Genomic DNA, 17,192 nt, shown 5'->3' with positions numbered 1-17,192 from the left:
ACTCTTTATTGCCCCTGCCTGACCTAGGACTAGCGGAACTACCTTTGGATAGTTATATAGGAAAACCATGCCCTGGCATCACGAACATCTACCCCTTGGTAACACCATCTGCCCCTTACATCTTACCTCACACCACGTGGCTTACCACAGAGAACAAGCAGGGCTCTGTACACTGAGGACAAGCGGGGCTCTGTTCAGTGAGGACAAGCAGGACTCTGCAAAGCGGACTCACTTGCGCACACCCCCGCTGCTCTCCTGCTGGTAGCTCACACTATGTGAGCAAGAAGAGCTCTTAAAATTTTTTTAGGAGTAGTTAGGGAACATAGCCTGAGTTAGTTTAGAAAAGTTTATTTAGTGACAGGTACTCTTTAACCCCTGAACGCCTAAATATACGTCCTGCGCCGGCTCCCGCGATATAACGCGGACCCCGCGTCATATCGTGTTGTCCCGGCGGCATGCCATGCATTACATGGCAGTGATCAGTGTAAAAGATCAGTGTGTGCAGTGAAAAAAAAATTTGATTTAGCCCCTTCCCTAATAAAAGTTTGAATCACCCCCCCCCCCCCCCCTTTTCCCATAAAGAAAAAGTGTAACTAAAAATAGACATAAACATATGTGGTATCTCTGCGTGCGTAAGTGTCAGAACTATAAAAATATAATCATAAATGAAGACTTGGTACACTGTCTACTGTGAACACATCAATGTGAATTTTATTACGCAATCCAAAATGGTAACGTTTCGGTCCAAATGAGGACTTTCCTCAGACCGAACGGAGGATGAATGTGAATACAGAGAAACGGCTCTCAGCCGTGTAGCTGGTATCTGGAAATGCGACCTATGGTATAAATATATATCGTTAATTAAACCGCACGGTCAATGGCGTACGCGCAAAAAAAATAAAAAATCCAAAATTGCTTATTTTTGGTCACTTTTTACACCATTAAAAAATTTATGAAAAGCGATCAAAATTCCGATCAAAACAAAAATGGTACCAATAAAAAACTTCAGATCACGGCGCAAAAAATGAGCTCTCAAACCACCCCATACACGGAAAAATAAAAAAGTTATAGGGGTCAGAAGAGGACATTTTTAAAACGCATAAATTTTCGTGCATGTAGTTATGATTTTTTCCAGAAGTACGACAAAATCAAACCTATATAAGTAGGATATCATTTTAACTGTATTACTGTAAGCCATAATATGAATTTTTATGTGGAAAATTGAAAGGGTTGTAATTTTTAAAAGTTGAGGAAAAAACGAAAATGCAAAAACTGAAAAACGCAGAGTCCTTAAGGGGTTAAAGGAATGCAGACCAGGAACTAGCTATAAAAGGTGATGATAATGAATCCTTGAACAAGTAGGAATATACACTTTGGGGGGACATTTATCATTGGCTTTACACCACTTCAATGTTCTAAATGTCCCTGCAAATTTTGCGCAACTGCATTTTTTGCCCATTTTTTTTTTTGCACAATTTTCGAACATCTTTCAAAGTTGTCTACTGTTTGGTGCACCGTACCCCACTTTTTGCAGTGGAGCTCTAATTATTATGTGCGCCTTATTTTGTAAGCCTAGATTTTTGGCGCAAACCTATACCACCTAATAAGACACATACAAAAGCGTCACATGCCAGAGCACAAAGCTTAAACCAATCTCTGCAGACCACTGGTTTCTATGGTTGAGCAAAATTTTTCAAGCCCTGTGCACCTTTTTAGTAAATTTTTAGTAACTGTGCAAATAATACACCAAGTAAACAGGGGTAAAATCTATTCTACCTTAAAAGGGGTTCTCCGCTGCCCTGCCTTGTGGAGCTCCGCTTGCAGCGTCCGGAAGTTTATTACTCCGAACGATGTGTGCGGGCTTCCGTGTTCGAGGCCGCCCCCTCGTGACGTCACGCCCGCCCCCTCAACAAAAGTCTATGGGAAGGGGGCGCGACCGCACGAGGGGGCGGCCTCAAACACGGAAGCCCGCACACAGCATTCGGAGTAATAAACTTCCGGACGCTGCGAGCGGAGCTCTGGAAGGCAGGGCAGCGGAGAACCCCTTTAAACCAACATTGATAAAGGTCCCCTTTTATGTACAATACACTGACAATGGATACACAGAAATCACAGAGCCCAGTAACTCATAGTGCACTAAGGCACTAAGCCTTTATAGTTATACAGAGAATAGGTCATCAGAAAATAACCTATTATTTAAACAAAGTTTTTAGGTTAAATGTATTTTAAAATAATTTTTATATCTTTTCTAAATTTTCCATTTTACTATCTATATTCTAAAATAATTTTGAAATCTTGCAATTTTCATTCTGGCCACTAGGCCTTATATTAAAAAGGGAAACTGACAGGCTGGTTGCACGCACTAAACCCAATACACCACAAAATTTTTGTGCAGAATTCTGTGGAAATTTACTGCACATTTGGGTTTATTTACTAACATGATCCCAACTCTTTTTTTTTTTTCTTGGGTTTTGCACCCAAATTGTGTCGTACCTTCCCGGTGATACAATTTGCGACCAAAAAAAAAAAAAAAATCAAAACCCTCCATTTTACAAGAAAAAATACGAAAAGGGGGCATGGCCGCAGGAGAAAGGGGGCGTGGTCCCAAATTTTGATATCTAGGCATTACTTTAAAAAGGTGTTTTATGGGATTACATTTTTTATTTTTTTTAAATGACTGCAGGCTCGAGGAGCCAGCCTAAGGGGATGGTATGTTCACACAGTGGAATTTCGAGGCAGAATTTGATGGAACAATTCCGAAATAAATTCTCCGTAATTTTCTGACTTTGAATGGGATTCCGCAGTCTTAGACAGCAGAAAAATTGAGCCGGGGAAATTCTGCTTTCCACATTCCGTCAAAATATAAAAGACTAGTCTTATATATTTTGAGGAATTCCGTGGGGGAATCCCATAAAAAAGGAATGTGGATTTCAGCTGAATTATGTATTTAGATAACACAGAATTCTGCCACAATTTGGGCTGAATTCCGCAATTCCATTCAGCAAGCTTTGCTGAACAGAATTTCTGCAGGATTATGGAAATTCCGCCGTGTGAACATACTCTAAGAAAACTAACCCCCATCCTTAAATCCATTATTGCTTTGGTGTCCACTGTCAAGCCATACATGCAGGAAGAGATTGCTGATCCCTAAGATTGGCTGCATTGTCAGATGAAAAATGTATGTGGCATTGTTGCAGCTGCCCTCGTTGGAGACAATGGAGTAGTTGAGGTGCTGGAGCGGTGCTGGATTTCTTTTTGTTATAGCCTGTAGCCAGTTTTTAAAAAGAATGGCCATCACTAGGATTAGCCAATTACATATAGATTTATATAGCTATTGCTGATCAAGTGGGAGAAGTACCATACAATTTTCACTGAAAACCCCCTACACACTATCACACCATGACTAGTGATATTCTTTGTATGTTTTTAGATGACAATTGCAATATAAAAAATATTTAACAACCATCATGTGCACAATACAATGTTTCTGGTGTGTTGTTCTAGGCCTCATTACTCCATTCTGGGACAGGTTGTTGAATCTGATATCTACAGGGATGCAGAAGAAAATACATTGGTAAGTGACAATGACAACCCATGCATATTCCAAGATGGAGTGTGCGCATAAAGATAATTTGCATGAGGTATAAGAAACCATTACAGTCCCAATAAGGCATGTCATACTGCTTTCCACAGACCCGGAATGGTATATAATTCACCATTTTCCTTATCATCAACAAGCATACACAGAAAAAGTCAGAGTTCACTCTACTGAGAGCTTTACCAAATGTATTATGCCTTTATTAAAGAGGACCTGTGGTCAACCACCCTGGAAGGGAGATGTCCCCTGTACAGGGGCTCTCTTTTTCTGATTAAATTACATAATTCTGGCTGCCTGCACCACCACTAGTAAGAGCTAACTGTATGTGGATTTTTATAGCATATATTAAACTAGTCGTGGCAGAAGGTAGCTGTTATGGCAGTCTCACAGTACTGTTATGAGTCCATAGCTTGGGCAACATAACTGTTGTGTACCCTGTCTCTATGGTAGATATCCCACAGCTAAAGTCCCTCTGTCAAGCCATGACAGTCTCCCTGGGAAATTTATTGGCTGGCATTAGAATATGGCCTGATTTATAATCTATAAAGACATCAAGAACTATTCAGCCTAAATATATAAAGTGTGTAAAGGGGAATTCTGTCTTTTTTTTTTCAAGGCCAAAGAGATCCCTGGCATGAAGATTTTTCAGACAAGCTCACCGATTTACTTTGCCAATGCAGAACTGTATGCAAAAGCCTTAAAGATGAAGGTAAGAGATTTGGAGTCTAAAACACGAGGAATGTCATTTGAGTCTCTAGTCATTCCCATAAGTCTCAGACTCCGAAAAACATGTATTGTAGATTGGAGTAAATGTGGACAAACTGATAGAGAAGAAGAAGAAAGCCATTCAGAAGAGAAAGGAGGGCCTGCAGAAAGTCATCAACCTGGCCAAAATGATTCTGGCTAAAACACAAAAGGTGAGCACAGTCCCCATGGGCATATATTGGGTACTGCAGTCAGGTTTTATAGAGGGGTCGCTCACATGTACTAACTAGTTGAATCACAATTGTAATTCTAAACCCAATACATATCTTAAACAGATCCTGAATGTAATTAGGCCAATCCAGTATACAGGATTGATTTAAGTAGAGTATCCACTGGGAGAATAAGAGCAGCCATGTTGCATGCCATCCTGATTTTTCACATTCCAGCAGGAGACTACAATCAATTTAATTTTTCGTGCTGGGGAGGGCAAATTCTTAGGGTTCGGTTTTGTGTTTCATGTTCACACTGAAACCTTTATCATTTGTCCAGGGAATCGGATTGGATTTTTTGACAAACAAAGAAGAGGTTATTGGAAGCCTGAAGACTCTGAGTGAGTCCATTCCACAGAGTCCAGTTACCCTCTGCTCTTTAGGTTTGGAAAAACTTGACTTCCACTCCTTAATATTGGACTTTTCAGCTGTCAGTTTCATAGACACAGTTGGAACAAAAATCTTAAAAAATGTAAGTGACATTTTGTGTAAAGTAGACTTTTTTTTCCCAAAGTATTGGGCTTAATGTTAGTTATTCCTTCTTTCTTCTTTTTTAGATTTTCAAGGAATTTCAAGAGGTTGAAGTATATGTATATATTGTAAACTGTTCCTGTAAGTTTCCATATTAGTTTCCATATTCTAGTGATAAAATTAGCAAATATTGAATTTTTTTCACCACAATTTAAAAAAGCCTTATGTCAGTAAGTTTTAATACCTTTGTCTTAAACGTTCCACTGTTAAATGAGCAACTGAATACATATTGATATTGATTCTCCTGTGTATGACTTGGACTGATAACATTGCCTTTGTCTGCTGATCAAGACTGCGCCACCTGGATGCATTTGAGCTTCCCAGGTCTGCTGGTCTTACAGCTCCAGCTGAGTTATACCACAAAGTCAGCTCTGCTTCATCAGACTCAGTTGCTGCTTTAATACCATCTATAGCACCAGCTTGTCCCATCTGCCTGTATTTCTAGCCTGCCTGGCTAGCCGCCACTAACGCAAGAGTGGTCCACCGGGACCACTCTTGGGGTAGCGACCTAATGTCTCCCCGGCAGCTGAAGTCCAGCTTTAGCATCCTGGAGCAGGATAAAGAGGAAACACTTAGACTCCATCCCAAGTTTGGCCAAGCACAGTGTGTCCACACACGTTGGGGCATTACACTACTGGTGTCCTTTATGTGACAGGTCTGGCACCACCATAATTTTCTTTCTTCTAGTGCTATGACGGAGGACTACTTCATTTCCTCTGTTCCCTTATCTTGATATCCAACAGATAGTAGAGGAACCACAAACTATCATTCAAGTGTCTCTGCTACCATCTAGCTATTCTCTAGCAATAAAAGGGCTCCTCACATGGTTTGTTTATGGATATATATATATAACCAATAATGGAGCTCAGGTGCATATATGGAAGCTCACCTTCACGAGGCTTCTTAGTTTTTCCATTTACAAGCAAAATAAAGCAATTGTATTGGTTGCTGGTAAAATTGCACACCATATTTAGGACCACTGACAAGAGATTTATTCTTTCTTTTGCAGCCTCTGTGCTACAACAGCTTGAGAACAGCAATTTCTTCAACGGAAACATCACAAGAGACTCAATTTTTGCTTCAATCCACGACGCAGTTTCGTACATTTCCAGTGGGCAAAACAGCGAGTCCAGCTCTTTATCAGAAATAACTGCAATATGACCTGGATTATACTCTGGAGTCTATAAGGTCACCAAACTACTGAGATGGGTGCAAGATGTATATGGGTTTACATATTGTGTTCTAGCAGTGACCCTTTCTTCTGTATAGAACCTATGTAAGCACTTAGGGATGCGACACAAAACTTTTACAGAATACAGTCCAACTGTAGATGAACATAAGTGGCACACACCATTTGTTCTGTAGCCTTTTTTCATTCAACAACATGAAGATGAAATCCCTGACTGCCATTTGACATGTCCACATGTTTCCTCAAGGCCTTGACACATTTTCTGGCTCTTTTCTATAGAACAAAAGAGGATTTCACATAAAATAAACATAAACCCTCTACCTGCATCATATCAGTCTTATATGTATATAGAAGCTACTAGGAGTCTAAAAATGCCAGGTAACCTTTTAATTATGTGCACACTTCGCTTTTTGAGACTCATTTTGAAAAAAAAAAAATGTCAGAACAATGTCTGTTTTATATCTCAATATTCTATTACAATATTAAATTGAATTATAACATATGTAAAACTTTGTTCAAAGGGACTTCTTTTCAGCCATAAAAATGTTAATTTTTCGGAAGATTTTCTAGCACATTTTGTAGACGTATGGTTTGCTCAAAAAAGCAGTCCAAATGCCAGAAAAAACACCTGAACATTTTCAAAATACTGTGTATGCACATCATTTAACCCCTTCTTGTTGTGACGCCAGGGTGTGGTTTAGCCTTAACCACTCGAAGGTATACCGCTGGTCCTGGGCTAGGCACGGGGGCAAAGAAGACACTGACGCCAAGTTACAGACAACGGTAACTTTACTGAGGGTAGACAGGTGATACAGTCTATACACTACAGCCAAGGAGGGGACCAGTGACACAGGGGACCTCGCAGGCTTGCTGGGACTTGCAGTATATAGAGACACTTTAGTGCAGGCCACAGTGACTATATAGAAGACTTGACAATTGACATGAAGATGACTTTGAGTTTACTTGAGCTGACTTGTGGCTGCAGACTTTAGGCTTGAGGCCTCCAATGCTCTGGACACACACACTGAAACAACTGCACTGGACCTCAGCATAAGCAAGAATGTTGGAAGAAAGAAATTGTAGCTCCACCCCTGGTTTTTATAGCGGTGTCTAGCAAAAAGCCCATAGGTCACTTGAAGGGTCACCTGGTCACTAGTGCCTCCTGGGTAACAAGCACATGGTCACAGTAATTAAAGAAACATTACACTTTTAACATATAACATATGTACATAGGGGATAACACTGCAGGGGACCCTGGGGACATAAAGGGACTCTGCCTGACAGGGCAGGAGAAGGGTATGGGGAAACACCATACCATACTGGGCTACCACATACAGTAATGTTATAATCTCAGAGGGCTGTGTATGGAGATGAAAGTCACACAAATCCTATTGACAAGAACGGTGCAGTTTCTGGGAAAACTAGCCATATTATGTAATCTAATGCAACCCCTTTTGTGTGTGCTGCCCACACAATGCCTTCACGTGTACTGACAGCTCTGTTTTTTCAACATATGAAATTAAAATAATATCTGTGTGCCTCAGGTTTGTTTATTTTGACCAAAGCAAAGTTACAAAGTGGCCAAAAAAAACACAAAACATGCCCTAAATAATTAACCTACCTTTGCATAATGATAAATGATGGATCCTGCTCAAAATATGGTGTAAATATTGATCCAAAAACAACTAAAAAGACTAAAGGCATATTTAAAGTGGTATTCCCATCTTCTACAGTGATAGTATATAGTTAGGATATACCAGCACTTCATGATCATGGGGGTCCAACATCTGGGACCCACCCACAAATCCTGGGACTAAAAGGTAGATAGGACTATAACAGCACCCCCCTGTGTTTCCTATGCACAGCTGTGCCATTGCCACCTATTGTGCAAAGAATAGTGAGATGTCCCTACTCAAGCAATGCAGTGCTGCATCCCCTTCTTATTCAGGAATTGTGGGCATCAAGAGGTCGGACCTTGACCTGTCATTGTAACAATATTAGCAGATTGCTGGGCTGAAGAAATAATGTTCAACTACAGTAGCCCCCTTCTAGAGTATTTGGCACCTGGGGCAGATCCAATATTTGCAAGACAGTCCCCCCAGTTAGTAAAGTTGCTCCCCAAGTAAGCAAGGAGTCCCCCCCAAACCCCCTTATAGGCAGATATTCCCCTCTGCAGGCAGAAAATTTCCCCTCACCAGTATGCAGTTAGCCTCCTAGCAGCCAGGAAAAACCCCCAGTAGGCAGTAGAACCCCTAGTCATCAGGCAATCCCAAGCAGCCAGTTATCCCCTTAATAGGCAGACAATCCCAGGGTAGGCAGGTATTCCCTAGTAATCAGGCAATCATACCAATTAGGCAGTTAGTTCACTCAGATGCAGGCGGTGGAGGAGTAAGAATGACGTGTAATGTTGCCAGAGCAGAAGTCACTATCCACTCCTGCTGTACCTTAGGGGTTCTGACCTGGGGTTCTGGTAGAAGTGTCCTGAATTCCTTGGTTAGTAAGTGGATTATAATGTGGGTGGTTTGGACACGCATAAAAATCACCCCCATTATCCACTAGGTCCAGTGGATATGGGGGACTTGCCACCCCCTAGGTTAGGGGCACCTAGGTTGGGTGGTCCAACCTTATCCTGTCCCCCAGCCTCTCCATAAGTACGCCACTGTACCAATGCTCAGTTGCCTCTAGGAGTTGGATAGATGACCCACTAGTAATCGCACAAGAACATATGCATATGTAAGTGAGTGTTTGTGTGTGTATCAGTCAGAACTATAGACTATAGACAACTACTTACCACATTGACACAGCAGAATGGTAGTAGAAATACTGGCAGGAATAATGGAGCAACATTTCAAAATGTGTGGCTGTAGAAGGCAGAAGCAGGAATGTGCTATATAAAGGAACAACTATTCTTTGGGTTGATAAATGATAGGAGGAATATTTTTCACAAACAAATTTGTTCCATAACAGTCATTGTAACACTCACGGTTCAGTAGACAGGAACACTAGTGGTAGTGGATCCGCTGGACCTGTGTGGCAGATAACACAGGCTTTACCAGGGGGCGGGGTCTAAGGTGCCACTGGTTTTCACCAGAGCCCGCCACATAGAGAGATGGACTTACAGCGGCAGGCGGCACCCAGGTCGCTACCCCTGGCACGACCTCGATCACACAGACGGCTGAGGATGTTCAAGGCAGGATAGCAGAAGGCAGGGCATTAGGCACAGGAGCGTAGTCAGGAACGTAGCAGGAGGTCAGAAGGCCAGCAGCAAAGGAGCCCAATGTCAGGTTATGAAACAATGAGATCAGAAACCGGCAAGGCAACACACAGGAACGCTTTCTCTCAGGCACTAGGGCAACAAAGATCCAGCAGGGATATGTGGGAGGTGTAGAAACTTATAAAAGTGTGATAGGTGCAACGGATAATTATGGCCCTTTAACGCGTACAGGACCTAGGGCGTATGGATACGCCTTCTGTACCTGGGTCTTAAGGACCCAGGGCGTACCTGTACGCCCGTGGGAATTTCGGTCCCCGCCACGCACCGGGTGGGGACCGGGCCGGGGTGACTGCTGATATCGATCAGCAGACACCCCGTGCAAATGCCCAGGGGGGTCATCAGACCCCCCCATGTCAGCGATCGGCGCAAATCGCAAGTGAATTAACACTTGCGATTTGCGCCGATTCCGGGTCATATGGGTCTATGGTGACCCGGAATATAAGGGGGATCGCGGTTGTCTAAGACACCCATGATCCCCCTCTAGCGATAGGAGTGAGGTGGCAGAGGTGCCACCCCTCCTATCTCTGCTATTGGTGGTCTAGACGCAACCACCAATAGCAGATCAGGGGCGGGGGGGTTTACTTTCGTTTTCCCCGTTCTGCCCACCCACAATAGGCGGGGCAGGATGGGGAAACCGACAGGGACCGGCGCCGAAGATCCACTTACCCGTCGGTGGAAGCTGCGGGGCGGGATCGGCGGCGGTGATCGGCGCGGGCGGTGAGGTCGTGCAGCAGAAGAGGACGGCTCCCTTGATCCGACGGAAGCCGGTAAGTTGCCTAGCAACATCTAGAGGGCTACAGTTTGAGACTGTAGCCCTCCAGATGTTGCAAAACTACAACTCCCAGCATGCCCAGACAACTGCTGGGCATGGTGGGAGATGCAGTTTTGCAACAGCTGGAGGTCTACAGTTTAGAGACCACTGCACAGTGATCTCTATACTGTAGCACTCTAGATCTTGCAAAACTACAACTCCTAGCATGCCCACATAGCAGTTTGCTGTCTGGGCATGCTGGAATTTGTAGTTTTGCAACATCTGGTGGTCCACAGTTTGGAGATCACAGTGCAGTGGTCTCTATCTGTAGCCCTCCAGATGTTGCAAAACTGCAAATTCCAGCATGCCGAAACAGCTGTCTCGGCATGCTGGGAGTTGTAGTTGCGATCCCTCCAGCTGTTGCATAACTAGATCTCCCAGCATGCCCTTTGGTGATCAGTACATGCTGGGAGTTGTAGTTTTGCAACAGCTATAGGCACACTGGTTGGAAAATACTGAGTTAGGTAACAGAACCTAACTGAAGGTTTTCCAACCAGTGTGCCTCCAGCTGTTGCAAAACTACAACTCCCAGCATGCACGGTCTGTCAGTACATGCTGGGAGTTGTAGTTTTGAAACAGCTGGAGGTTTGCCCCCCCATGTGAACGTACAGGGTACATTCACACGGGCGGGTTTACAGTAAGTTCCCTGCGTCAAGTATGAGCTGCGGCAAATTTTTCGCCGCAGCGCAAATTTCTAGCGGGAAGCTCACTGTAAACCTGCGCCCATGTGAATGTACCCTAAAAACACTACACTACACTACACTACACTAACACATAATAAAGGGTAAAACACTACATAAACACCCCCTTACACTGTCCCCCCAATAAAAATGAAAAATGTATTGTACGGCAGTGTTTCCAAAACGGAGCCTCAAGCTGTTGCAAAACAACAACTCCCAGCATTTCCGGACAGCCACTGACTGTCCAGGCATGCTGGGAGTTTAGCAACAGCTGGAGACACCCTGTTTGGGAATCACTGGTGTAGAATACCCCTATGTCCACCCCTATGCAATCCCTAATTTAGTCCTCAAATGCGCATAGATCTCTCTCACTTCAGAGCCCTGTCGTATTTCAAGGAAACAGTTTAGGGCCACATATGGGGTATCTCCGTAATCGGGAGAAATTGCGTTACAGATTGTGGGGGCTTTTTCTCCTTTTACCCCTTTTGAAAAGGAAGAGTTGGGGGCTACACCAGCCTGTCAGTGTAAAAAAATTGAAAATTTTACACTAACATGCTGGTGTTGTCCTTTACTTTTTATTTTCACAAGTGTTAAAAGGAAAAAAAAGCCCCCCAAAATTTGTAACGCAATTTCTCCTGAGTACGGAAATACCCCATATGTGGGCATAAAATGCTCTGCGGGCGCATAACAAGGCTCAGGAGTGAGAGCGCACTATGTACATTTGAGGCCTAAATTGGTGATTTGCACAGGGGTGGCTGATTTTACAGCGGTTCTGACATAAACGCAAAAAAATAAATACCCACATGTGACCCCATTTTGGAAACTACACCCCTCACGGAAAGTAACAAGGGGTATAATAAGCCCTAACACCCCACAGGTGTTTGACGAATTTTCATTAAAGTTGGATGTAAAAATGGAAAAAAAAAGAAATTTCACAAAAATGCTGGTGTTATCCAAAATTTTTCATTTTCAAAAGGAAACATAGGAAAAAAGTCCCCCAAAATTTGTAACCCCATTTTTTCTGAGTAAGAAAATACCCCATATGTGGATGTAAAGTGCTCGGCGGGCGAACTACAATGCTCAGAAGAGAAGGAGCGCCATTAGGATTTTGAAGATAACATTTGTCTGGAATTGAAGGCTACGTGTGTTTACAAAGCCCCCATAGAGCCAGAACAATGGACCCCCCCCCACATATGACCCAATTTTGGAAACTACACCCCTCACGTAATGAAATAAGGGGTACAGTGAGCATTTACGCCCCACAGGTGTCTGACAGATTTTTGGAACAGTGGTCCGTGAAAATGAAAAATGTAATTTTTAATTTGCACAGCCCACTGTTCCAAAGATCTGTCAAACGCCAGTGGGGTGTAAATACTCACTGCACCCCTTATTAAATTCTTTGAGGGGTGTAGTTTCCAAAATGGGGTCACGTGGGGGGGTCCACTGTTCTGGCACCACAGGGGGGGCTTTGTAAACGCACATGGCCCCCGACTTCTATTCCAATCAAATTCTGTCTTCAAAAGCTCAATGGTGCTCCTTCTCTTCTGAGCATTGTAGTGCGCCAGCAGATCACTTGATGTCCACACATTGGGTATTTCCATACTCAGAAGAAATGGGGTTACAAATTTTGGGGGTCATTTTCTCCTATTACCCCTTGTAAAAATATAAAATGTGGGGGAAAACCAGCAATTTAGTGAAAAATTTTTTTTTGCCGTTTACACATCCGACTTTAGCAAAAAGTCGTCAAACACCTGTGAGGTTTTAAGGCTCACTGTACCCCTTGATGTGTTCCTTGAGGGGTGTAGTTTCTAAAATAGTATGCCATGTGTTTGTTTTTTTTGCTGTTCTGGCACCATAGGGGCTTCCTAAATGCGACATGCCCTCCAAAAACCATTTCAGAAAAATTCGCTTTTCAAAAGCCAAATGTGACTCCTTCTCTTCTGAGCATTGTAGTGCGCCAGCAGAGCACTTGACGCCCACACTTGGGGTATTTCCATACTCAGAAGAGATGGGGTTACAAATTTTGGGGGGTATTTTGTCCTATTATCCCTTGTAAAAATGTAAAATTGGGGGAAAACTAGCATTTTAGTGGAAAAAAATAAATAAATCATTTACACATCCAACTTTAACAAAAATTTGTCAAACACCTGTGGGGTAATAAGGCTCACTGGACCCCTTGTTACGTGCCTTGAGGGGTGTAGTTTCCAAAATAGTATGCCATGTGTTTGTTTTTTTTTGCTGTTCTGGCACCATAGGGGCTTCCTAAATGCGACATGCCCCACAAAAACCATTTCAGAAAAACTCACTCTCCAAAATCCCATTGTCGCTCCTTCCCTTCTGAGCCCTCTACTGCGCCCGCCGTACACTTGACATACACATATGAGGTATTTTCTTACTCGAGAGAAATTGGGCTACACATTTTAGGAAGATTTCTCTCCTTTTACCCCTTGTAAAAATTCAAAAACTGGGTCTACAAGGACATGCCAGTGTAAAAAATGAAGATTTTGAATTTTCTCCTTCAATTTGCTGCTATTCCTGTGAAACACCTAAAGGGTTAACAAACCTTTTGAATGTCATTTTGAATACTTTGGGGGGTGCAGTTTTTATAATGGGGTCATTTGTGGGGCATTTCTAATATGAAAGCCCTTCAAATCCACTTCAAAACAGAACTGATCCCTGAAAAATTTTGATTTTGAAAATTTTGTGAAAAATTTGAAAATTGCTGCTGAACTTTGAAGCCCTCTGATATCTTCCAAAAGTAAAAACATGTCAACGTTATGATGGAAACATAAAGTAGACATGTTGTATATGTGAATCAATATATAATTTATTTGGAATATAAATTTTCCTTATAAGCAGAGAGCTTCAAAGTTAAAAAAAAATTCAACATTTTCAATTTTTTCATCAAATTTGGGAATTTTTCACCAAGAAATGATGCAAGTATTGACAAAATTTTACCACTAACGTAAAGTAGAATATGTCACGAAAAAACGATTTCGGAATCAGAATGAAAGGTAAAAGCATTCCAGAGTTATTAATGCTTAAAGTGACAGTGGTCAGATGTGCAAAAAATGGCCGGGTCCTACAGTGAAAATTGGCTGGGTCCTTAAAGGGTTAAATCTTAGAGCTCCGGCGCCCGTGCACCCTAGGAGGCGGGGGCACGCGTGCCGCAGCTGAGAGGAAGCAGCAGAGGACAGAGGTGAGCGACGGGCTGGGATTCACATGCAGGGCATCCCGCACTGCGAATCCCAGCCCCGCTGGCTGGGGAAGAGAAGGGGACAATGCGCTCACAGCCAGAGTGAGTGGCCGGAGCACAAGTTGTGTTGGACACGTTTAGGTCCAACACAAACGTACAAAATCACTCAGACAAAAAAAAAAACAAAGACACGTGCAAACTATCAGCACAGACCACGAGTTACAAACTGGATAATGGCTACACCATCCAAACAAACAGGAATCTCACAGACACTACACACAATGGGGGAGCTTTATCAAAACCTGTGTAGAGGAAAGTGGTGCAGTTGCCCATAGCAACCAGATTGCTTTTATTTTTAAAAGAAGAAAAATGAAAGAAGCTATATGATTGGTTGCTATGAGCAACTGCACTTTTCCTCTACAAAGGTTTTGATAAATCTCCCCCAATATCACCTGCAGATGCACAGACATACAGAAAACGGTCCCTTAAAGGGGGTACTCCGATGGAAAACATTATTTTTCTTTTATAATTTATATTTATATCAACTGGTGCCAGAAAGTTAAACAGATTTGTAAATTACAGCTGCAGCAGAAGAAGGAAGTCATCGGAGCACTCACCTCGGACACCAGGTATAGCGTGCAAAGAAAGTCTTTTATTTCATCTTTCCAAAGCTGAATACAAAAGTAGGGAGGAGGAGATGTACAGGTGCGTGTGGACTGCAACCGGTGGGCGACGGTCTGTTATCGCGCCTTAGCGCTTCGTCAGGCCCCTTCCGGTAGGTGTGTTACAACCAGGTAAGTACAAAAGGGAGGGGTCACATTACCACACCCACAGAAACAACCAAGTTTAAATGAACTCAATAAGTGCCAGTGACTAAATAATGAAAAATACCAAGTCTGAACAAGGAGCAACATCAGCGATGGGGAAAAAACCTATGGAGGATTAAATCAAAGCAGCGCACTGAGTTCATTGTAATAATTTACATTTAATGCAACAGGCCCCCTTGGTCTAAATGATTACAATGAACTCCGTGCGCTGCTTTGATTTAATCCTCCATAGGTTTTTTCCACATCGCTGATGTTGCTCCTTGTTCAGACTTGGTATTTTTCATTATTTAGTCACTGGCACTTATTGAGTTCATTTAAACTTGGTTGTTTCTGTGGGTGTGGTAATGTGACCCCTCCCTCTGTCTTTTGTACTTACCTGGTTGTAACAAACCTACCGGAAGGGGCCTGACGAAGCGCTAAGGCGCGATAACGGACCGTCGCCCACTGGTTGCAGTCCACCCGCACCTGTACATCTCCTCCTCCCTGCTTTTGTATTCAGCTTTGGAAAGATGAAATAAAAGACTTTCGTTGCACGCTATACCTGGTGTCCGAGGTGAGTGCTCCGATGACTTCCTTCTTCTGCTGCTGCTGTGTTAGAATTCTGTTTGACATCGTGTAGCACCAAACACCTGTTGCATACAGCATAGGCTGAGTGTCACCTGCCTGGCAGAGGGAGACCTATTGTGCGATATAGAGAATCACTGACAGTGCCAGGACATCCTCCTTTTCATGAAGATTTGTAAATTCTATTTAAAAATCTTAATCCTTCCAGTATTTATCAGCTGTCGTATGCTCCACAGGAATTTATTTTCTGTCTGACCACAGTGCTCTCTGCTGACTCCTCTGTCCATCTCAGGTCCAGAGCAGGAGAGGTTTGCTATAGGGGTTAGCTCCTGCTCTGGACAGTTCCTGACACGGACAGAGATGGCAGCAGAGAGCACCGTAATCAGACAGAAAAAGGAATTCAAAAAGAAAAGAACTTCCTCTGTAGCATACAGCAGCTGATAAGTACTGGAAGGATTAAGATTTATAAATAGAAGTAATTTACAAATCTGTTTAACTTTCTGGCACCAGATGATTTAAAAAAAAAAAAAAAATCCACCAGAGTACCCCTTTAAATAAACTTTGGAATGCTCAGATTCACACAAAAACTTAGGATTGATCCACTCCCCAGGCACAAAACCCAAGTCTGCTGCCAGATACCTAAACTCAAAACACAGGAGATGACAATATAGTGGGTGCAATATTTTTATCATATTGAAAAAACGATTTGATGTGATAAAAGTTTCATACAGAAATATTTACTTTTGTAATATTTTTTAAAATTAGCTTTAGTCTGACTGCCAAATGCATTTTTTTATCTACTTAATGCCCACCATAACATAATAGTAATATTATTATTATTATTATTATTATTAATAGAAATAATAATACTTTATATATCACCAACAAATCTGAGAGTACTAATAAAGACAAATAAACATTACAATATAATACACTAAGGCTAGGGTTCACGCAAAGAAATCTGTTGGCAAAATTTCAGCTGGAGACCCCGAGGCCGACAACAGTCATCGATAGGACCGCGCAGACTGTATTACCATCCCCATAGACGACAATGCATTTCTGAGTGGATCCACCAAAAGAATGTTCATGTATTCAAACAAGAGGAGTGAGGGTCCTGCTTGTGACAACTTACAATTTATAAGGAACTAGCTGAGTACCCGGCGTTGCCTGGTTTTTCCTTCCTAATCCTTGTTGGGGAGGAAAATAAACAAAGGAGGAAGCTTTTGACTTCAATTCCCGACCTCCTATCCCAACCTCCTATTCCGTCCTCCTATCCCGTCCTCCTTTCCCGTCCTCCTTTCCCGTCCTCCTATCTCGACCTCCTATCACGACCTCCTATCCTGTCCTCCTATCTCGACCTTCTATCCCGGTCCTCCTATCCCGGTCCTCCTATCCCGGTCCTCCTATCCCGTCCTCCTAACTCGACCTCCTATCCCATCCTCATATCTTGACCTCCTATCTTGACCTCATATTCCGACCTGTAACATGCGACCAGGTATTGAAATATCTGCAGCCGTACAGAAGTTATGTGAGAACATACATTTCTCA

The 17,192-nt window shown here is 42.7% G+C and overlaps 1 protein-coding gene across 1 annotated transcript in view; it reads left to right on the top strand.

Moving 5' to 3' along the window:
* LOC130276015 (solute carrier family 26 member 6-like) overlaps positions 1-6,565 on the top strand; it is a 45,975-nt gene extending 39,410 nt beyond the window's left edge. Inside the window, exons 13-18 of the mRNA XM_056524807.1 lie at positions 3,505-3,574; positions 4,215-4,307; positions 4,399-4,515; positions 4,853-5,044; positions 5,130-5,184; positions 6,113-6,565. Of these exons, the coding sequence (XP_056380782.1) occupies positions 3,505-3,574; positions 4,215-4,307; positions 4,399-4,515; positions 4,853-5,044; positions 5,130-5,184; positions 6,113-6,264 (679 nt within the window). The 3' untranslated portion in view covers positions 6,265-6,565. The remainder of the gene's footprint in view (positions 1-3,504; positions 3,575-4,214; positions 4,308-4,398; positions 4,516-4,852; positions 5,045-5,129; positions 5,185-6,112) is intronic.
* Positions 6,566-17,192: the final 10,627 nt, after the last annotated feature.

Source organism: Hyla sarda, chromosome 6 (genome assembly GCF_029499605.1).
Source record: "Hyla sarda isolate aHylSar1 chromosome 6, aHylSar1.hap1, whole genome shotgun sequence".
NCBI classification, from domain to species: Eukaryota; Metazoa; Chordata; class Amphibia; order Anura; family Hylidae; genus Hyla; species Hyla sarda.
Note: the sequence above shows the minus strand (reverse complement) of the source record. Positions and strands in the feature narration are given on the sequence as shown.